Below are 23241 nucleotides of genomic sequence, written 5' to 3' on the forward strand. Positions count from 1 at the left end.
GGCCTATGGGAAGAGAAAGCCCTGAGAGGTATACGTTCTACAGGTGGTACCAATGAACTGGAGTTTTGACCTCAACATCCCTTCTCTGTTCTCAGTGAATCTTTGTGCTTTCCCCCAGAGGGCAGTGGCGCCATTATTCCCCACCAGGCCAGAATACTGACAAACTTGAATGTTTGAGGCTCCCTGTCTTCAAAGCCCAGTTTAGTGCCACGAACACAGGGTAGAGCTAGGAGACTTGGCATATTTACCTGACAGTGGGTGCATTGCTGGAGGCAGAACTGGGGGGCTCGTGGCGGGAAAGAAACTGATTGAGATCTCCATTCTCCATGTACTCAGTGATCATGCATAGAGGGTCGTCGGTGATGCAGACGGCTAAGAGGCGGATAATGTTTGGGTCCTTGAGCCGGGACATGATCTTTATCTCCTTAAGAAAATCATTCCTTAAAGGACACAGACATAGGTAAACCCAGAGGTTGCCAGGGTTAGAGAAAAGAGGGGGAAGAAGACACAGCAAAGCCTAGTCCTACCCATTATCCCGAGGCTTGTTTCCCTTTGGATAACCTTTGAGAGGACAGAGAAGTTGGTACCTAGAAACTATCTTATTCTACATACCCTGGAATAGGATGCACCCTTATTCAACTGCAATCTTTTTAAGAACATGAACCATGACCTGCTCACATATGCATCCCTAGAATCCAACAAAAGAGCCACCATATAGAAAGTGATTACCATTTGCTGAATCAAATATATGCTGCTAAAAACAAGTCTGCAAAATGAAACTTTTCCCTGGATATGCTATCTTAAGTGCACTGGGGTATTTACCTTTTTAAAAGCCATGGACTCCTCTCTACTAATAGAGCAAATAAATCTTTTATAAAGTGAATAATCATCCTCTGATTTATCTGGTGCATCCTTTTTTTAAAGATATTTAAAAAATTTATTTGACAGATAGAGATCACAAGTAGGCAGAGGCAGACAGAGAGAAAGTAGGAAGCAGGCTCCCTGCTGAGCAGAGAGCCCAATGCGGGGCTCTATCCCAGCACCCTGGGATCAGGACCTGAGCCGAAGGCAGAGGCTTTAGTCCACTGAGCCACCCAGGGGCCCCTTATCTCATGCATCTTTATTTTTCTCATACTGACTGTTCATAGTACAGGACATACCAGCAGTCCATCACAACACACTCTGAGCAGTCTGGTCAAAGCAGAGCTTTTCAAAGCTCACGGTGGCAGTATGGTATCATTTCAAAAACAGTACTCACTTGGCCAAGACTGGAGCCATTTGAGTACCTAGTGACCACTCCCTTCAGTCAAAAAAATGGGCTCTCACCTTCCCAAGAACAATATTTGTAAGTAAGACCACTAGCCCACATTCTTAAAACTATCAGAGCAGATCAGTTAGTAATCTCCTGTGAGTTTTCTAGCAACCCTGAACTGGGAGTCATACTGTATCAATATAAAACCCTTGAAATCAATGCATTCCTGATGTGATATGCCCCCTCTTTCATTCCCCCCTCTACTCAAAATCAGGGATTTCCACAGTTTTGGGAGCCCAGAGTCTAGGTCATCCTTCACGGCTAAATTGCAGTAAGCATAGGTGAAGGGACACCAAACTTCACCAACCAAAACAATGGGCAAAGGCTTTGTTATATCCTATGTTTTCTCTTCTTGCCACTCTCTTCAATTCTGTGCCAAGGTTAATGTTAAGAATATTCCTCCTCTCTAAAGGAGTCAGAGGACGTCATTTTTCATGCATACTAAAGTCTTTAAGATTGAGGTTCTCACAGTTAAAATTCCAGTTCTGTTCTCTCAACTTTCTTTCTTCTTCATTCCACATCCTGTCCTCTGCAAGACAGTGGAAACTACCACAATTCTTGGAATTTCCAATAATTTGGGGGAAGAGGGATAGTAAGCTTTCTTTCACTCTGAATATCAGTGAGACAAATCAAGTCAACACAAATGGGGAAATACATAAGCTACCCCGATGTACAAACTTTTCTGAGACAGAGACAACCAGCTTTCAACCAGCATGCTTCTCTGGGTGAGGATTAACTCACCATTACTGGAATGGAAAGGCTGTCAGACAACAGAGTGTGGCTGGAAACTGCAATTTACGTAGTAAAGGATCCAAGAGACTATTAGCCAGTTTGGGGCACTGCTAAAAGACTGTAGGATCCTTTTGCTTTGAGGTCCATGGATACTTTGCCAAGTAGAGGTAGCTTCATTTTGGGGGTTGCTGGGCATTGAGGAAAAGGAGCATAAGAGCAAAAGAGAAAAAAAAAAAAGGAATAAGAAAGTAAATAGAGACGCAAATAAAGGAGAACAGAGGAGACTTAGCAAGAAAGTTGTGTGTGAACAAGGAAGTCAGCCAGGAGGCGGTAATGACATTCAGGAGAACTTCTGTGTGTCATGGTCAAAGGAGCACATATTCGGGCTGTTGTGTGTGCTGGGAAGTACAGCTCTGTACAAAGGAAATTTGGAAGTCAACATGTAGCTAATTCAATGGAAAGGGGACATCTGCGTTTGCCAGAGATAGCGAAGACAGATGAGGACTACAGGCCCATCAGAAAATGAGAGCACAAGAGCGAAAGGTGAGGCAGCTCACAGACCTTCCCATCTCAAAAGAAAAAAGTTGCTCACAGGTTTCCAGGACTGTTCCTGATCCTGAAGGTGAAATACATAAAGGAAAATTCAAAATGCGGACCACAGACCTGGCATTCTTGTTGGCATCTGCTCGGAGCATTTTCACGGCCACCAGGACAGGCTGGTTGGCACTGACATCTAGGGCAAAATCTTTGTCTTTGAATTTTTCCATCCCCTCCACTTCACAGAGATGAACCTAGACAAAAGTCATCTAGTCTCAGCATCATCGTCTCTCCTGAAGATGGCTCAGTACTCTTGCTGGGCATTTTCGGGAGATAAACTAACTCTTACAACTCAAGCAAAATCATCAAAAACTGTTAAGATACGTATAACATACCTTTACTTCAAATAGCCAAGACAAACAGGGGGTAAAGCCCAGCTAATATGACATGTTACTACTTTATAAAAGATATATACATTGATTGGAACATTAAATATGTGAACAAATCTACAACATAGCGTTTTATTCCAGTAGAGTCCACTATAAAATGTTGCTCAGCATAAATGCTCCCATTTTGATTCAAGGAAGTTTAGTTAGTGGTTCATATGAAACAGATGGCAATTTCTTCTCTAAGGTAGTCCTTTAGTGTGGCGTTAGGACTACAAGTAACCCCTATGTATGAGTAACAGAATAATGAGCATGTGTTTTCAACCCCGGGAACGGAATGACATCACGAAAAGATGCCATGAACCCTTCCACCAACACCAAACCCATGCAAGGGCAAAGCGTGCCACCCACACTGAAAACCGAGAACACGTTCTTCTATTTCATCTGGAGTTCAGATGGCACCATTGAAGGGCTCCTGTTGCCACTTAAATCATGGCTTTGGATTCTCAGAAGGTTCACGTGACTGACGTAAGAGTGCAAAGTCACTATGACATGCATCGCTCAGAGGGTGACCGGGAAGAGTGCTCCTCCTTATCTCAATTGGCAATTCATCCCCTCGTGGCTGAGTCTGGGACTCAAGTCAGGGGCGAGGTTGTTTTTGACCACTTTACACGTAACTCCCATGGAAAGGAGGAAAACAAAGTGGCTATCAAGTAGCGGGATGTTCTTGGACAGTTTATCAAAGATGATCACATCTTACTCGTCCCCACCCTCTCTGTAACTTATTGTAAAAAAAAAAAAAAAACAATTGAAAATACTGAGTGTTTTTCATGATATCTGAAGTCTAGTGACTTGCTGGCTTTAAAAACTCCTATACAGAAGTCAGAAGACCCAGGAACCTTTGTGAGTTCTTTCACAAGAGCGAGGTGGACCCAGTCCCAGCCTTCTAGAGGACAAGGCAAGGACAGATGAGGGAAGGAGACATTATGGTACAAATCCACTTTGGAAGGGGTACTTTCCTGCTCTCCTGGCCATTTTTATTCAACTACTATCTTTGGGATACCAAGAACTAAAGGCCCCACGAGGAGATTTAACTTACCTCCCCGAACTGGCCTTCTCCCAGCTTCTCCTTGAATGTCAGGAGTTTCCTGGGGAACTCTTCCACGGCCACATCCTTCCCTGAAAGCAGGTCCATGGTGACAGCAGGCACTGAGTAGGTGTTGCCTCCGGTCACCCCCTGCAGGTTCACGATGTCAGCCTCTGCGTAGTGGGGCGCTCCCTCCGGCCCGCTGGGCTGGGCAGGCTTCACAACGCCACTGCAGCCTGGGAAGACACCTGCAGTGAGTCTGACTCCAAGGGGCATCTTTGGAGATCCTTCCAGGAAGAAAATCTGAGAGGAAGGCTAGGACATGCCCCAAAGACAGACTATGCTACTCCACGCCATTCTCACTCAGAGAAGGGTTCCCCTAGAAACTCTTTCTTGAGGCCTTCAGAATGTGGAACATCATTTTCTCTCTTCTTCTCAAACTGTGTGATCATTAACCACCTCCTTGACTAATTTGAGGGGATCATGGTGAAACTAGAGGAGAGTTCGTGTTACATAAGGGCAGGAGTATTAAAGTTGGAAGACTTCATCACATGTTTCTTTAAGACACTATCATTGGTTTAACAACCTACTTTAGAGATTAGACAACTTTCTGACGATCTAGTTTAAAGCACACCTTTCCTTACAAAAAATTAAAATATGAGGGGGGGAGATGTTTTAAGACTTTAGAAAACAGGTAAATTACTTTAGTCTAGCCTAAAATAAATTAGTTTATTCTTGCTATCTTGCTATCTTCCTACAACTCTCTGAGTTCAGTGTGCTTCTTCAATGTTTGCTTTCCACTGAGCCATGAATACATGTGACAGCAGGTCCTTCCTTTGGAAAGACCCCTTGAAAAGCTTATGCGCTCCCAGTCTGTCCTGTCTGCTCCTCCAACTGGCTCTCCCCTGAACACAAGTTCTTTTACTGACTTGCATCACTCTTCAGTTGCTGACCTTCTGGAAAAGCTGCTCTGAGCCTCAGTGATGACCCCAGAATCCCTTCTGATGTCATTCTGCAGCACGTTAAAAAAAAAAAAAAAAGAAAACCACTGGAAGTGAATCAGTTGTCCCTGTTTTACCAAAGCAGTACTTTTCCTGAAGAAAGGCAAGAAATATTTGCTGTTGTAAGAGATCTTGTCTTAGTCAAATAAATTTCCACCAAAGAGAAATAAACAAAAATTAAATAAACTCTTGAGGGCCAGAATATTGGGAATTCTAGGATGTCTTTAGCTTCATTAGTTTATTTTCTCCAGGTGAAATGCTAGTCCTGAATTTACCACTAATGATGTTTGGTATTGGGTGAGTGGCCTATCTGGGCCTCCTCAGCATCTTCCTATGGACAATGAGGATACCAGACTAGCTGGACTGCTTAGGTTCTTCTGGCATTAACACTTTAGTGACACCCTTTATTTATTTTCTTTCTCTTCTGACCTGAGAGTCCCTTTAAACACCGACTATGTGATTAAACACCTCAGAGGCACTCAGATTGGGGTAGGAGCAATAGCAGATCAATCTAGAAAGAGAGCGTGGACTTCTCAGGGAAACGTGGACTGCTCGTGACAAAAGCCAGATTTGGTTGAGTAGGAGTCAAGTGTCACGCCTTCATAATGCCTGTCAAGACATCTCCCTCATTCTCTGCCACGGTGTCATCCTCACCTGACTCTTCTTCCCCTGGAGCAAACTCTGGGAGTTTTCGTATCAACCGCGACGGCTCCTGGTAGTCAGGGCGAAGGGGAAAGATGCGATCATAAGTGGAATTGGACTCCTGCTCACTTGGCGACGAGGAGCGGTTATTGTTGAACATGCTGGACTCGCTGGGCAGGGAGAGGCTGACTGTCATTTCATCATCCAGCATCCTCCGGGAAGCCTGAACGAGAAGGATGGGGAAGGCATATTGGCACAAAGGGGATGGGGTTTCCTCCTCTTCTGAGACCCAGGCCTTCCACTTGGGTGGAATGTCTCTCTATTACTCTTCAACTCGGCAAGTGTCGCAAGTGACAGGGGTGTAGTCTGGCTCCCCAAATGCCTGGGTCATAGAAACTTAGAATAATCCTTCATTGATTGCTTCAAGGCAGAAATTGATGCCCCTAACTTCCGTGTTGTCAATATTCATTAACTTTTATCGAAGCAATATAAGCATTATTTACCTGACACTATGAGAACCTATCAGTTACCAATGAAAGATCTTCTCAATCTTGCAGAGTTTTCAACGTTCTATTAAATAATAGGCTTTGGCAGACTTATCCCTTAATTGGTTTGATCTTGTGTAGACACATTAAAATGCTCATTCATTCAACAAATTCACTGTTACATGGTGGATCAATAGTCTGGCACTGCAGGTTAGGGTAATATGCCCTCAATCCAGCATTTTTATTAATCAAAAATAAAATGGCTATAAAAATGGGAAAGGAAATCCCTGGAGATAATGAGGTGAATTATACCTAATAAAGGAAGAAAAAGAATAAAATAACAAATTGTTCTGGCATCCTATCCAATGTGACATACCTGCTCCTTCCAGAGGAAAATGCCAGAATCTGAATACATGTGACTACTTGGATTTGTACGTGTAAAATATCCCACTCCAACAAACACACTTTGAATGCTCAATGGAGAGACCTAGATATCTACTTTGTTCTCTGGACTGAAAAGTCCTTTGTTGCAGTAATACCCCCAATACTGAGCATGGAACCCAGCACATTGTAGGTACTCAATAAATATGGGTTAACTCTCGCAAAGGAAAAATGTTAAGGACACTACCAAAATGATCCTACAAATATTGATTACTCTAAAGCTATTCTGAGTAATGTTTCTTGAAATATATAGATACGCTTAAGGGTTTTACACACACACATACACACACACACACACACACATCTGTCCCCGGGGGAAAAATCTTGTGCCATTCCAGAGCATCTGGAGTTTTATTACTAGGATATGCAGGGTAGAAAGAATTTCTTGAAGGACCAAGTTAAGTATTTCAAGGCAAATTTGTTGCCCTCCCTTTTATTTGAAGGGTCTTCAATCCAACACTCCTCTTCCAGCCCATGGAAATATTCTAATCAGACTTTGAAGAAAGACCCAGAGAAGTATGGCAAATTCTGGCTCCAATGAAGAGAAAAACAGTCATAGAATAAATAACACAGATTCCCTCTTCCCAATTAAAATGGAGTCATAACAAGATACTCAGTAAGACACACATCAGCTTCAAGCCATCCCATGAACCTTCAGTCCACCAGCTTCTACTACCACCAGCACTCTTTGTTGTCCCTCACCCTGAATTTAGATACCCAGTGTGCTCCAGCATTCTAGAAGAAAGGTTTTGAACAGCCTCACAGTTCAGAGTTTCTAAAACCTCTCAGTCCCACATCCATTTGAACTCATTGATCAGTGCAGATCTCCATGGTCAACTCTAGAAACACTCAACCATCAGCAGACCCCAAGATCATCAGATACTTAGCAGAAGTGCCCAGAGAATTGCTATCTAGCTTAAGAAGCCAAGAAAAGTCATACATATTCTATCTTTGGTGGAACAGATATATATTGGAAGGAAAAAAAGTTTATAAATTTCAAGACTGACAATTGGAATGAGCATAGAAAATAGGGTACCAGTTGTATGACCTTGCACAAATGACATTTTCTCAACAGAAAAAGCATTAAATACAACCACTGGGCCCAGCTCACTGTTATTCAATAAGGGCCAAGTAAAATAATACATGTGAAAAAGGCCTTGCAGATTGTCAAATGTTAGACAAATGTGTAAATATTACTCAGATAAGTTAGACTGGACAAAGCAAATCTGAGGAGGGGCCCAGAAAGATGCATAATCATAACTCCAAATACATAAAGAAGTAGAAATAGGACTATGAAAAAGTTGGCTTGGATATTGATGAGGTTGAATGTTTTTCTGTGCGCATGTGTGCGCGCGCACACACACACACACACACACGCAAACAGTAACAGAAGAGAAGGAACAGCATTATCAGATATGTATGAGTTGTTCATCTGTTAATTTTTTCAAAAAATACAGATGCATGCACTCCCCTCCAAAGTGCAAAGATGTACTTTGATCCTCCAAAGTGGATCAAAACCTTCAAGCAAGATGTTTGAGTTGAGATTGAATGGATTAGGAATAGTTTTCTGAGTTTTCTAGGGAGCTTCCAAAATCCCCATTCTAAACATGAGAAAATGGGCTTAGCTTATTCTTTTCTGACTCCCTTTAGCACCAAGCTTCACCACTCCCATGCTTCTTGGTGGCCTCAATTAACACTCTAAGTATTTACAAGGTCTTATATTTGCCTTTTTTTCCTTGGGTAACAGTAGCTTTGGCAAGGGTGAAGCAGCTTCCTATACCATGACTGTTCTGCACTTCCTCACCTTCTCCAGCATTTTCTGCCAGAACTGCCTCCAGAGGATGATGACAATGATGGCCAGGAGGATGAAGATGATGGCCACCAAGCAGCCAATCAGGATCCGTGTGTTGCTGTCATCGACTTTAAGCATTGGATCTGTGACCAGGAAGAGAAAGATGGAGAACACCATCATCTCATGGGGCAAAGAAAGCATGACAGACTGGACTAGAGACAGAAACGTAGAACATTTTCCTTCCAAGATAATTCCACAAGATGCCACCTTAATACTTCTGCTTAGTTTCGGTCTTGCTACTCTTGTATGCCTTTGCTCCTCCATTGTACATGCCTCTTTCTCCTCGTGTATCAGACTGGATAATGGAGAGGTTTTCCATTCATGCCCAAATTTTGCTCCTTTATTACCACAGCCTAGGTCTACTGGCTCACAATCACACCTCATGAAAAATAGGTGAGGAATCTCCTTTGGAGACACTTAATATTGTGTGTTTCCCAGATTGCTGACTCATATGGCCAGTGACCATCTGAAGTACAGGGTACACTTCTGCATATATCTCCAATTAGAGAGAATACCATTTCATTTAATGGGCTTCCATCCATTCATTGAGATCTCCACTATGGGTTTTACCTAGAAAATGTCCCTTTCCTTGTTTCCATTCTAAGCTACCTAAATTCCATGAAACAATTGGAACAACTCCAGACTCTGCTTTAGCTGAAGAATCACATGAGCTGGCAGTAAGGAGAGTGAGTTTGGGCTGTTTATTTTGAAGCCTACCTTTCCAGAACTACCCTTTATCCAAAGCCACCTGGTATAAAGCCTCCCACACAGTCAGATCCTTGCAAAATCCCCACTTTTTTTCATCCTGTAGAAGGTCCCTTCAATTTTAACTTCTATAACTAGATATCACACATACCATAGGTTGTGGGTGCCACAGGTGAGGTGGGCAGGGCTCCAGAGTTGTTGTACATTGCAGCATCTGTTATAAAACAAGCATGAGTCAGAGCTGGGGAAAAGACAACTAAGTATTGCTTTTCTGGTCATAGATTGTGACCCAGAACACTGTGAAATCAATCTAGTGGGTTGCCATCAGCCTTTCTTAAAAATGAACTCATAGAATATTCTAAATACAAAAAAAAAAAAAAAAACCCACCATTCATCTAGACAGTAAGGGAAATTCTTCTTCTGTAAAGTGTTTGTTTAAATGGTACAAGGTGGGATGGTATAAGAAAGTTTAATAAATGGTGGTTCAATGGGCTGGGACCACACATTAGTATACCTGTAAAATGGAGAGAACATGATGGGTATGCAGGCATGGGACAGACATAGTGCTAAGAGGTTCTTTCCTTCAAGGAAATTAAGTTGTTTTCACTATGCTCATTGACCCAGCCCTTTAATTTATAAACCAAGACTTCACCCTTATAGGTAGATTATTGATACTGGAGTGTCCTTTACTGTGATGCTCTAAAACTAGACCCCCAAAATGTATTTGCTATATTGACGTTGGCAACTCATTTCACCCTTTGATTTGTGTAACCAAGGAGGTCAAGAATTAGAATATGCATTTCCCTTTAAGGGGCATGTTCTCCATAAGTCCTAGTTTTTCTTCTTCTTAGAACTAAATTATGCAGATTGGGAGGTAGCTTACATCCACATGTAATTTTCTGTGTTGGGTTCTCAGGCTCCAGTGGAAATGAACGTTATCATGACATCAGATTTAAAACTCAAGAGATCCAAGGAGTCAAGAACTGTAGTCCATAGTGGCAATTGGATATAACGAGGTAAGTATACTAATTACTCTGCCAAGGGAATAGGATTCCTGAGGCTGGATGAGAATCTGTGGTCTTCTAGTTAAGACAATGTAATGACACTGATTTTGAACATATAAATCTCTGATCTTAATAAATGCTCCATATAAAATAATCAATCCATTTATTCTTAAATTAAATCTTTATAACAGAAGACACTGAGGCAGCAAACATGTTTTTCTAAACAGATGTTCTATTTCCTTGTCAGGACATGTTATGAGCAAACCATATTTAAATTTTCTTCTTTTAGAAATTAAATCAGGAGCGCCTGGGTGGCTTAGTCAGTTGAGCATATGACTCTTGGTTTCAGCTCAGGTCATAACCTCAGGGTCAGGGATCGAGCCCCATATTGGGCTCCACACTGAGCATGGAGTCTGCTTGTTCCCTACCCTCTGCTTATCTTCCTCTCTCTCTCATAAATAAATAAACAAATACATAAATAAAAATTTAAAAAAATAAAAGTTAAATCGGAAACATGGGGTCTTCTGCTTTATCTTTATACTAGTCTCTTTTGCCTTTTTTTTTCACCTATACTTTTGCCCAGGTCCAGTGCAAGGCTCACTCTTTTGATTGTTAAAAAGCCACTCTCTACTGACCTCTTTCTTGGTCACTTATTGTTGGTATCACTTTGAGCATCTTTCTAAAAATCATTGTGTGGGTTTTGTACCCCATCTACACTGCAATGGTTTAGACAATGCCCAAAATGCCTTTTAACTTTCCAGCACTCAGTATAATCCTTACTGCCCAATTTGTGGTCTCTAAGGACCATTCTCTGCTAAAAGGAACCACGACTTCTTAAGGAAATGGTTGGCTTCATTTCTGGAACACAAACGTTCAAAAAGAACTTGGGTAATTTTGTTCTTCTAGAAAATAAAATATTCATCAAAGGCTTATAGGATCAGATCTAAAGAACACAGAGCCAGCTTAAAGGTGTGTGTTCTGATCAAATATAAGACAGTGTGAGCACCAGAAAGAATTAATAATTGCAACTGATTAAACATACAGAATTTTTTTAAAAAGCAATGAGTCCATAATGATACTAAAAAGCAAAACAAGTATGAAAAGCAAACACACGAAAAACCTATTTAGACATTACTGAAGATTGCTAGGGCATCAACTCTGAAAATCGATGAAGAGAAAAAATTTAATCATGTATCCTGCCCTTCCGATGTGAACTCTATCTCAGAGTAAGCAAGTTCATGAGGAACAGTTCTACTAGTCAGAAGAAATTCAGCTGATAAATGCAGAAGGAATGCAAGAGCTAGAAAATCACTATTTAGCAAGCCCTAATAAAATAAATAACTCAAGCAGTTGTCACCAGTTTGTGGTGATAACCTGAGCCCAGAAATCAATCTTAGCATCACAAAAGGTGAGAGGATATAACGCTACATCCCCACGATGAGGTTCAATAGCATTATCTATGATGATGTTCAAAGGACACAGCTAAATTAAATATGTTAAAAATTTTTTTAAAAGGATACAGCATTATCTATGAAAATTCTTTACAGAAATAAGTATTGAACTTGAATCAAGTTAGCATGTAGATATAACTGCCCATCTACAGGAATGACAAAAGATACAAGCTCTAGAAAATGACATCACAAAAAGCAATCAGCCAAACCAGAACAGATTGGTTTTTTTTAAAGGACTGTCTTATATTAAAAGAGACACTAAGGAATATAATAAAGGAAATCCCCCAAGAGGGTCTTATTTGGATCTGAATTTGATCAAGCCAACTCTTTGGATATTAGACAATCAGGGATACTTGAACATGAACAGCCTATTAGATAATATTAAGGAATTAATTATTAATAAATGTTGTTAGATTTTATATTGCTTTATGCTTGCAAGGCATGATGCTTATGAAGAAGATGCTATTTTCTTTGATGTATTCTCAAATTTTTAGTAATAAACTCAAATAATGTCTCAAATTTGTTTAAAATATTATAGTGAAAATGGAGAAATAATGAAAGACAGTCACAACATGAGTAGTTGGAAAGATGAGAGTGGTTGGTAAGGCTCATTGTTCTCTACTTTTGTGTATATTTGGAAATTTTCATTTAAATATTTTAATAGGGATAAAAATATACTATATGTTTATAAAAAATAAAAAATTAAAAAATTAAATATTTTAATAGTGTGATTCCCCTGAACTGGCTTAATTTATACAGTTTTAACTCATTGTGCTCTCATGTTTTCATCCTTTAATTTACATGCCTTTTAAATAAATATGTGAGAGCCCAGTAAATATTCTAGTCATGCAGATTTCTCTATTCACCAGTGAGAAGCCACTGTGCAACCCTCTTCCTCAGACACCCACCCACTGAGCAGCTCCAGGGTGCACCTGCCTCCTTCACCACGCCACCCCACTCCCACCTCCACAGGAGGCCCCCCAGCTCCCAACCTGATTGGAAGGTGATCTCACTGAACATCATCCAGGTATCAGCAAAATGGTATTGGCACTTGATGGCGCTGGCCATCCGGTGGTGGAGGGGCACCGTGACGAAGCGAGCACTGGGGTTGACGTCGTCCAGGACGAGGGGGAAGGATACAGCGTTCGGTTCCCACTCGTTGGCCTCTGAGCGGAAGTAACACTGCACCTCCTTAAAAATCTTCACACCTTTGGCAAACATGTTGTTGCAGTGGACCTGGCAGAGAAGGAGGCATGTGAGGGATAGGCTGACACCAACAAGTGGTGCAGGGACACAGGGCAACCTAATCTGGTAAAATCCTCCATCTGCCCGTTTCTCTGAGCTCCGCTCTCGGTGACTAGCTCTGCAGTCTCTCGGACTTGCTCTTCCATCCTCTTCACAGCAGCTGTGAGACATTGGTCTGGCCCCCTAAAAACGGTGTGGCTTCCCCAGTCACCTCTCTGCAACTGTGTGCCCCCAGCCACCTCATTTCCTGTCACCTCATCTGTTAAGTGAGGGCCAGACCAGCATCTTCTCAGGGGCCTTCCTTGCCCTTAACACTCCCAAGTCTCTAACCCTCCCTAGCACTTACTGGCTGTTCACTCAGAAACACACTGTTCTGAACTGAGGTAAGGGGTCACCCTCCAACTTTCTTCTTCCCAGGCACATTCTAAACCAGTCCAGTCCTTCCAACAGGTTTAACTGAGACACCTGAAATAGTACACATTCCAAAAATGATTTCATCTCTCTCTTTAAAAATCTCATGTCAAGGGCCGCGTATTAGCATTTTTCAGCCAGAGACGCAAGACTTCATAATCTGTCTTGACGAAGTTCAGTTCAGGTAATGCCATTCTGATGAGGACATGGAATCTTCCTCAGGGATATTTTCTGAGATGAGAAAAGAAGGTCTTACAGAAAGTAGCTTGCATTCTCTTCCCCGCTGCCCTGACACTTTCACCAGGATATCTGTATGGCTTGTAAAAGGGTCATAAGAAACAAAGATCCCACAACAGTTCCTCTGGAGCACCTTGGTGTGCCCAACATCCTTCAGAAATGGAATGTGCATATTTGTAACTAGGTCAGGTCCCTCGTGGTTGTTCACTGACATTTCCTCTGGCTCAGTTGTACGTGGAAAATGGAGCTGTGCTGGTCTCAAGCCCCTGAATTAAAAGACTTCATAGGCTGGAAATGTCTCATTGCCATTCTGGGAAGATATTTGCTATTTGCATGTTAATGTCTTGGTTAGGCCCTGCCTGCATTGTAAGCCTTCGACTGTCTTTGATACCCTCCTCTGTGTTCTGGAGCGCAACTAGAGGACTACCATTCAGAATTTATGTTTAGCTAAAGAAACAGCAGCAAAGATTGTAGAAATGTTATGATCGAAGAAATGAGCAGAGATACTCTGAAAGAATAGAATAAAATCACCTACTCAGACTCTCTATTTCTTAATGAGCTAGTGCTCAGGTAGGTATGACCTGCCTGTGGCCAGTCAAAAACAGAGTGGAGTCTAGAACCCTAGATTCCTAGTCCATTGCCCTCACCAATACCACACCACCCAGAAATGGAACAAGTCGCCTTGACTTCTCCATTTGGATTTTCCTGTAAATGTTTTAACGATGAAAACATCTGTTAGTATCTTCCTTGGGATGAATTAGCTGTTCCAGTTTACTGAGCGCAAGTCAATGGAGCAAAGCTAAGAAAAAAGAATCTTAAAAAAATACCATCTACAGCTTCAATAGATTTTTCAGATTTTTTTGCAATCTGCAAAATGTTGGATAAGTAGCCTGTAGGGGAGGTAATAATCTCTCCTACAGATGTTTTGGGAATTCTCCTGGAATGCAAATAAATAGTATAGAATTTCATTCCCCTGTGGACTTAACACATTTATTTAATAAATATGATACATTTTAAAAGGACAGTAATATACTTCAATAGAATGTTTTGACTGTATTTAAGGGGCACGGGAAATGACAGTAATTTGCCTAGAAACCAATAACTACTTTCTAGAAGATGTTAGCAACCTGTAAGTCATTTTTTGTATTTTATTTGTCTCAGAAAAATTAAAATACACTAGAGACTTGTTTGGCCTCAAGAGGACAGACTCTAAGATAGAGAAGATTCTGGTACCTGCTTACTGCAGAATACGCTTTTGAATAATTCTGACCTGTGATAAACTAATTAGACAGAGCTACAGGGGACTCAGGGAGATCAAGGTCTATTGACTAAATATTAAAACTTTGTGGAGAGTTTAAAATACATTTTATTATTTGTGAGACTAAAAATGACCCCAATGATATATTTTTGTGAATTGATACATTTGTTCCTAGGTGCATGTGGGTATCTCACTATTCAGTGATAGAAATAAATTTTCCCTGGAGCTAGATATTTAGCACTATGTGCATTCCCCTCCCCCCTCCAGAAAACCCTCTGAAGGGGACGCCTGGGTGGCTCAGTTGGTTAAGCAGCTGCCTTCGGCTCAGGTCATGATCCCAGCGTCCTGGGATCGAGTCCCACATCGGGCTCCTTGCTCCGCAGGGAGCCTGCTTCTCCGTCTGACTCTGCCTTCCACTCTGCTCTCTGACAAATAAATAAAATCTTTAAAAAAAAAAAAAAAAAGAAAAAGAAAACCCTCTGAAGGATAAGTGTTAGACACACAACTGCACACACTTACATTTTTACAACTGCTAAGAAGCCATCCTTGAACAATATAAGGGCAGATGGGCTCGTGTTGATCCTTCTGTTCTCAACCTAACCGTTTGCTCATTTAACTAAGAGCTATTAAACCAGTTAGGAGATATTATCACATTAACATATGAGGGTAATATAACAGACATGGATTTCCTCTTTGACTCTAAGTTTGTGCCAAGAATAACAAATTTTAATGATATCAAAGATTTCCTTCTTCTGGGTCCTCATCTCATCCTACATATCTCCATTTGCAAATAAATGGTGTCTTCCCCTCACTGAATGGCAAATCATCCCAAGAGGATTTAGTCAGAGGCAGCATCTCCAATCTGTTGGCCATTAATATTCTGTACCCATCTATGAAGAGGGGAAATAACAGATGAACAGGGGTCCATGTGTGAGGTCAAATTCACATGCCCACTCTCTTGGGCCTTATCCTGGTGTCCTCTCATGCTCCTCAATAAACCAGTAAGAGTTATACATGGACCACAAAAACTTCAGGGGTCTCCCTTACACTCAACAAAAGGACTTTCCACTGTTAAGCCCCAGTTTTCCTCAAGCTTAGAGTTCCAGTTGGAGGAGCATGAAATCTGGTAGGACAACCAGACAGAAGATATGCTGTTGCAAGAGATAGGAAACAAAGAACTCTGGAAACAGAAGAGTGTGGAGCCTTCTGTCATGACTTCTCAGTGACCATGGAATAGAAGAAACAGGGTAGATGTGGAAAGTCATTTCAAAGACAAGATACAAAATACTCAATTCTTCCACTGAAAATTAGAGTGGCAATGAGCCATCCTTACTGATAAAAGCATGTCCCTCAGGAGCACTGGGCAGGGCCATAAAATGATTTCCATGGGTTCTATTTACTTTTGCTTTTGTGAGCCCCTCCCTCCATAAAAAATTAAAATTGTATTTTGAAATTGTGTCGTTAAAACAGATGAAAATTATGTTTGACCCTAAAAGCTCTTTTTTTCCCCCTGACATTAAAAGAAGTTAAAACATTTCCATAGGCCTTCAAAGTATTGTGGGCTCTAGACACTGGACCCACTGTGCCTAATGGTATGTAGACGTTGATGTTGGAACAATAACAGAAAACATTGAGCAATAGTGACCCAGTCTAACCCCCTTATTAATAAATGAAGCAAGAAGCCCAGAGATGAAGTGATTTGGAAATGCATGTAGCTCATTAGTGGCAAAATAACAATTTGAATCCAGTTCTGCTGACACCACCCAAGGTTCTTTCTAGCATGCCTTTTCACTACACCATTATCTTGGCTTCTTTGTACACGTTCCACCATACCTAACACCACTGACCTTCATGGTCGTGAAATTCCTGATTCGGTCAAATTCAAACATGATCTCGATGTAACCACTGGGAGCACTTTCATTCCTCCAGCCCACGTAGTCATAGCCCGGCCACACGTGGTATTCGTGGGTCTGAGTGAAGTCATCCAAGCCAGATACCCCATCTGTCAGCTGGCCCAACCCTTCAGTCATGCTGCTCAAGCCAAAGGAAGAGAAGGGAAAGGGAGAGAGGAACCTGGAATTAATTGCATATTCATGGAAGAGCTTTTATACCCAGCTTCTTCACCCTGGGTTTTGTAAGAGTTGATTATCTTGAAGGTTGAAGAATTATGAAAAATCCAGTATATTTTATAGCATTAATGCATTTATCCTGCATCAATGGAGAACAAAGAATTTCATATAAATGAATTTTACAAAATACTTAATGCTTACTGCTTTAGTAACCAAGCTTTAAACAATATTTTATCATTTTATAAGAAAAGCTTTCTATAACCTATTGCATCCTTACCTATTCTTGTAGACTGAATGTAATGTTTTTATATACTAACTCAGTATTATCAAATGCATTTGATTAATTAATCCGTTAACAAGTAAATGAATGAATGGATGGATGGGTGCATAGAATGAACACGACCGTAGGTAGTAGCACTTGACCATTACTCGAGAAATAGTCCCAGAGCTTGTTGGAAATTTTTCTGACTCTCCTTTGACTGTGTGTTGTCATTTTTCAGTGAATCAATTCCACAGAAGCCAGCCATGCCCTCTTCTACCCCACATCCAACATTCCAATTTGATGTCAAACTAAAGGGGGGCAAAGTCATCAATGCCAAACTTAAATACTAATTTATGTGTAATTTTAATTAAGTTGGTAGGATACAGATTCATAGAATAGAACACATGAATTACATGAGGGTTTAAGGCATTGGATTTAGTCTTGTTTTCTAGATTGGCATGCTTTCCACTTCTGATTGTAAGGCTCTGCTTGATTGGTATGTGGGATGATTGTGTATTTATGTTAATTTGGCTATTATTTTTAGCTTTCTGTTTCTATTTGGCCTTCTTTTTATGGAGAGACAGAGCAAGAACTCATCCACTGGGACTTCACTGTCCTCATGCTCTGCATTGCAAGTTCAAACGGTTAAGTCAGGAGTCTCTCAAATGAAGAGATTGGGATACTCACCCTCAAGCAATAATACATGTGCCCCTTGAGTTTATGTATAAGTTGTGGATTCACAAAAGAAAAATTGAGTGATTATGCCAGCCTTACAGATGTACTTTTAAATTTATTTATTCATTGAAAAATGTTGGGCAAATTATAAAATTTGACTGGCCTTATCCACAGTGACCAGAGCCTGGATCTCCCTTCCAAGGATTTGCCATCTTTTTCTTCTCTCTACAGATCAGAAGACTAGGAGAACATAAGTTTACTTGCAATAAATATATTTCCCATTGTCCCCATAATAAAAAATCCCCATGAAACTTAAGAAAAGCACCACAAATGAAAAATTAATTTCTTTTAGTCAAAATTAAATCAAATGGGGATGGGTAAGGAAAGAAACTTTCCCGGTTTACTTCATATCCTTTAGATTGTTAGAATTCCTACAACAAGCATGTATTACTTCTGTAAAAAGGTAACTTTTACTATTAAAACTATCTATTCCCGAGATTCTGAATCAGGTAGCTTACACCTCATCACCCAGGCACACTCCATAGAGATAACCTCACTATCTCAGTTAACAAGTGGAAAGTGATTGTGTTGAAATCTCTGCAGTTCCTCTTTACCTTCCCTGTTAACAGTGCCTTATTTATCCATTTGAATGTCCTGCTATTCCCTTAAATTTATATCCCAAACTAAATCCATCACCACCCCTTTCTAAACTAAATCTTTCACCTAAGTTTCCCATTTCTGCCCATTATAATCTTTCACACCCAATGGCTCAGTGAAAGTGCCTAGGAGACCATATGTACCAAAGTATGACTGTTGATGAATAAATGCCCACCCAAGGTTTCATCTACCTCTTTTCCTCACCCAACTGTCTCACACTTAAACCCAGTCAGATTGCAAATGGTCCCTATGTGAATGTCTTCTCCTCCCATTCCCAAAGTCACCATTTTGGCCTTAGTCCTTCATTCTTTTCATTGGACAAAGTTCACAATTAGAAAATGTCCCCCATCACCTCCTCTTTTGACTCAAATCTAACCTTTGTGAGCTGCTTGATTAATCTGTTTAAAGCACAGTTCCAATCTTGTCCTTCTCCAGCTTTAAAAATCTTCAATGACTTCTCCTGTCGATAGTTATATTTATGAAGAAAAAACAACTCCCCCTCCTCCTCTCTTCCTGGCCCTGACATTAAAGTTCCTCCAAAATACGACATCATCTGCCCAGTCATGCTTCTCATCTATTATTTTGCTACATAAGTATCGCTGATGATTAACTAAATGATTGATCTTTAGCAGACATTTCCCCAAACTTTAAGTGTGATTCTTTTGTTCCTATGCTATGCACTCTGCCTCAAATGCCATTTCAAGATTCTTTACCTATGAAAGTTCTACCCATCCTTTGGGGCCCACTTTAGTTTCAGCTATTCCATCATATCTTTGCTGGTTTTCCAAATCAGATAAAATTTACATGTATTTAGCACTTTACCTTTAAAAAATGCTTTTCTTATACATTTTTATAACTTAAGCAAATGGAAATAACTTTCATGCCATGAATCCAGGTGTTTTCACTCCTAGTGCTGTACTTTCCTGCCCTAGTCCCCATTCCTAACTGGGAGCTTCTTTAAGGTAGGATCCAGGACTTCCTTATATATTTGAATACCTACCAAGTCTGGCCAAATTCGTTGTAGGTAGCAAGAGTGGATTAGCAAAGATTTATGAATCTAAAATGGATTCAATTGATCTCAATGTCCTCTATACCTTGAGTAAATGTCAGTTGGGGAGTGGCTGAATGAAATGATGCCCATACAGTTTAAGTGAACAGAAAACAACAGTGACTAAGCAGATGGAAAGGAAGTAGCTGGAAATCAAATACTGGGTGAGTCAGGTCTTCACTGAGGGGATGGCAGTTGCCGGGGCGCTGCGGGGGGTGGGGGGTGGGGGGAGGCATGGAGGACAGGAGTTTATTTTTCACACCTAAAACAATGGACGTCCTGGAATCCCTCACTCCCCTTCCAGAGACTAATTTCTTCCTCTCTCAACCACTAGAAATCTCCATTCTCTAGTCTGGACTTAATCTCTCTTCCAGGCGCAATCTTTGCAGACAAAGACCAAGCTAAGAGAGAGAAAAGTGTCAAAGTGAACTAGAATAAGAGTGGCAAGGCTCAGAGTGAAGTGATATAGGAGGAACATCTCTCATCCAACCCTATTACTGTGTCCGACTCCTCCACCATGGCCCTCCCTAGGCCCATTTCAGGACTACACTGGCCGTCTTTGCTGCTCCCAGCTCGAGCTTCTGCTACAGTCAGACCATTTCTGTCCTCAGCCTTGTTCCCCTTCCTCTGCACTTTTCTGCCCACGTCCTCTGCTCTAAATCATATCATCCTAGAAACTCTCCTTGTCTATCATAAGCCTTACGAGTCTCCTTTTCATGACTTCCAAAGCATTTCCATTTATGGGGTACAGTCTTCTTGAACCTCTTGACCTGTCCAATTTAGTATACTTATAACTTCAGTTCTTCTGGTCTTTCATCTCTATAAGTAGGCCATTATTTGTGTCAGACCATATGTCCTGTTTTAAGGATATATATATATATATATATACATATATATATATATGTATATATATATATATAACCATTCTTAGAACTATACCACAATTTCAGTTCTCACTTTGTGTAATTTGTTGTTTCCCCTGTCTTCCCAAACTAAGACCTCAGTTCCTTGCAAATAAAGAGTCCCTATTTTACTTCATCTAAATTATCTCACAATGCCTAATACAGAGTCTAAATAAACACCAGCTGGTTGACCAGTTGATTAATTATTAATCCAAAACCATAATAAAATGCTATTCTTTTCTAGTGGCCACTTTTTCATTCTGATAACCAAAGTTTCCCAGAATTTACCTGTACCCAACAGCTCCATCATAGACAGAATCATTGAGGTAAATGATGGAGCCTCCAGGGAGTACGAACTGCTGTCCCGCTGGAGCACTGTAAGACACCAAGCCATCTGCCAAGGAAACAGGTGTGTCAGTGCCTTAGGAAGGAAAGGCACCCACTGCTTAGACCAACTAACCCAGGGAGCTACACAAGACTTCATGGGTGAAATCTTTTTCAATGTATCTGCACAGAACTCAATCTGGGCACAAAGGGAGCACTGCCAAGGAGCACTCCTCAGTGGCAGTCACTGAAATGACTCAGATTGCATCATTTAATGTATAGAGCACCGGACGCTGGTGAAGGAACAATGTCCTTTCTTGGCTCGAGCCTAGAGGAATCACTTCACTCCAGAGATGACTAATCCCATACCTTTCTGACTTGTTTGCCTTTATTTTCCAGGGGTTGGGGTTTTTAATAAGATCTATAAGCTTTCTCTCTCTCTGGAAACCTACCTAGCCAGACACAGCCATAGAGCTCCACCCGCATGCACACATTCATGGAGTGGTCAGTGACTGGAATGAAGCGGACAAATCTAGCCACGATGGGTGGCTCCAAGTCCTTTAGGAAAATGTCATAGGGGTTACTATTCCCATCCAGCACCTGAGGAAAGAGAAGAGAAAGGGGGAGAAGATGCTATCAGGTTATGCTGACTCTCCCTTATCAACCCTTTCAGGGACCCTCTCTTTTGAACTGAAGGAGCAGAATGTATCCTTTCAGTTTTCTCAGCAACCTTGATATTCCTCCTGGTCCTCCCACCTTGCCCTCCCTCATCCTCGGTCCCACATGGACAAGGGCATGCCAGGTCTGTGTGTGCACATACCTACAAGACAGCCTGTGTACTTCCTCTTCTAGCCTAAGTCAAAATATGGTCCTGGACATCTCAGGGTCTGGATGTCTCTTCTTCCTACCTGTTTCCCATGCCGATTCCGCCAAGAGATCCAGCGAGTGCCATCCCGACTGTAATTGATCTTGTACATGGGGGCAAATTCAATGCCATGGCCCCCAGCATGGCGCCCTTGGGTCCCCACCAGAGTAATAAAGTGCAGGGTGTGCAAGTCAATCTGTAGGAACTCCTTCAGGTCATCGGGTTCCACTGGAATCTCAGGGCACCAGGCTCCATCCCCTTCTTCTGAGTCCAGCCTTGAGACACAGGGTAGGGAAGACAAAGAGAAACCATGAAACCAGGGTTCTTTACCAATCCACAGCAAGCAGCTGCCCTGTCCTGAGGGGAGAGAAAAGGCTGCAGCCCCACTTTAAAAAGATTCTTCGGGTCTCCCCTCAAGCCTGACTGCTACCACCTGTGGTCAGTCCCCTGGCCCTGGGGCACTATGAAACTGAGAAAGACGCTTACCACCAGGGCCTAGAGGCCTTCAGATCAGATTTAGTCTTTATTTCTCATCCTGATTTAAAGACCTCAAGGGAAATGAAACCCTTTCTACCCTATACTCCCCCATGAGTCATTTTACCACCCCCTTCCACTTTCAGTCCCAGCATAACAAGGGTGGCCACTCCTTGCTTGGATATCAAGTTATAGGAAGGAGGAGGGAGGGATCATAAGATCCCCAGTGTGGGTTATGTAATGCAGTGGAATTTTAACCAACGGGATGGGCATGGCAGCCCAGCAAAAAGCCATGGGAACCCATGATGAGAGTGAGGGGCAGGAGTGTGTCAGGGGAGCAGTAAATAATCTGCTTTCATTTTATTACCTCCAAGCTGAGCTACCAGTGAACAAAATTGTGAAATCAGTATAAGGTTTATTTTGGGAGCCTCTTACCACTTTCCCTCTTCCCTAAAATGTCCCTTTTCTCACAGATGTCACCTACTCATCACTGTTCTCTTCCAACCCCACCAACCATCACTCTCCTCTTTCACATACCAAGAAATTATGGGGAAGGTTTATTGAGGTTGCTTTTCTTATGGGTAATTCCATTTTAACAGAAATCAACACTTTACACCAAAAGAATTAGATTCCAGGAAGAGGAGGATTATGCCCTAACAAGCAGACTAATTTTTGACGAGGGAGTTCATTGCTTTAGAGGACCCCTGCTTAGGCCACTAGGAACCCACCATAATCTTTATGGATGAGGATGGCCCTTCTATAAGGGCCAATTCTTCCCTTAAGAGAAGGGAAGAATTTATTGGAGGCCTCATCATATGCTGAAAGCCTTCATGTTTTGCACTGTGAGTGATGTTTCACAGACACCCACTGAGAGGAGGACTGAGTCTCCTAGTTCCCAGTGTCCTATCTCATCTTCATCTTCCCCTACCTACCACTGTCACCAGCTTCCTGCAGTTGCTCACAGTGAGAAGGTGAGTAAAGCAAATCCACTGCATATCAATGAACCCATCTGTTGTGGGTAGTGCCATGCAAGGCCCTGTGACTGGGATGGGGTTGCCAGACCAGCACAGGGCACCCAGCCCTGAATTCTCTTTCTGAAAACATACAGAACAGGACAGGCCCACTTGATGTTCTTCTCTCACACCTCCCAGGTCCCATTAAATACCACCCTTCTTCCCG

General features: G+C 41.6%; 1 protein-coding gene across 5 annotated transcripts in view; it reads right to left on the minus strand.

Moving 5' to 3' along the window:
• The window catches only part of DDR2 (discoidin domain receptor tyrosine kinase 2), a 150758-nt gene that overhangs the window by 11670 nt on the left and 115847 nt on the right, over positions 1–23241 (minus strand). For 4 of the 5 annotated variants that reach the window (XM_082704173.1, XM_082704174.1, XM_082704175.1 and 1 more), the window contains 11 exons: positions 21632–21863; positions 21176–21323; positions 20688–20793; positions 16634–16817; positions 12628–12871; positions 9332–9394; positions 8428–8558; positions 5710–5920; positions 4067–4290; positions 2708–2835; positions 249–440 (listed from right to left, as the gene is read on the minus strand). In XM_082704173.1, coding sequence (XP_082560299.1) covers positions 249–440; positions 2708–2835; positions 4067–4290; positions 5710–5920; positions 8428–8558; positions 9332–9394; positions 12628–12871; positions 16634–16817; positions 20688–20793; positions 21176–21323; positions 21632–21863 — 1863 coding nt within the window. Of the gene's footprint in view, positions 1–248; positions 441–2707; positions 2836–4066; positions 4291–5709; positions 5921–8427; positions 8559–9331; positions 9395–12627; positions 12872–16633; positions 16818–20687; positions 20794–21175; positions 21324–21631; positions 21864–22074; positions 22191–23241 lie in introns of those variants that run through there. The other variant, XM_082704177.1, reaches the window with a different exon arrangement.

This window comes from Mustela nivalis, assembly GCF_964662115.1.
Source record: "Mustela nivalis genome assembly, chromosome: 16".
Taxonomy (NCBI): Eukaryota; Metazoa; Chordata; class Mammalia; order Carnivora; family Mustelidae; genus Mustela; species Mustela nivalis.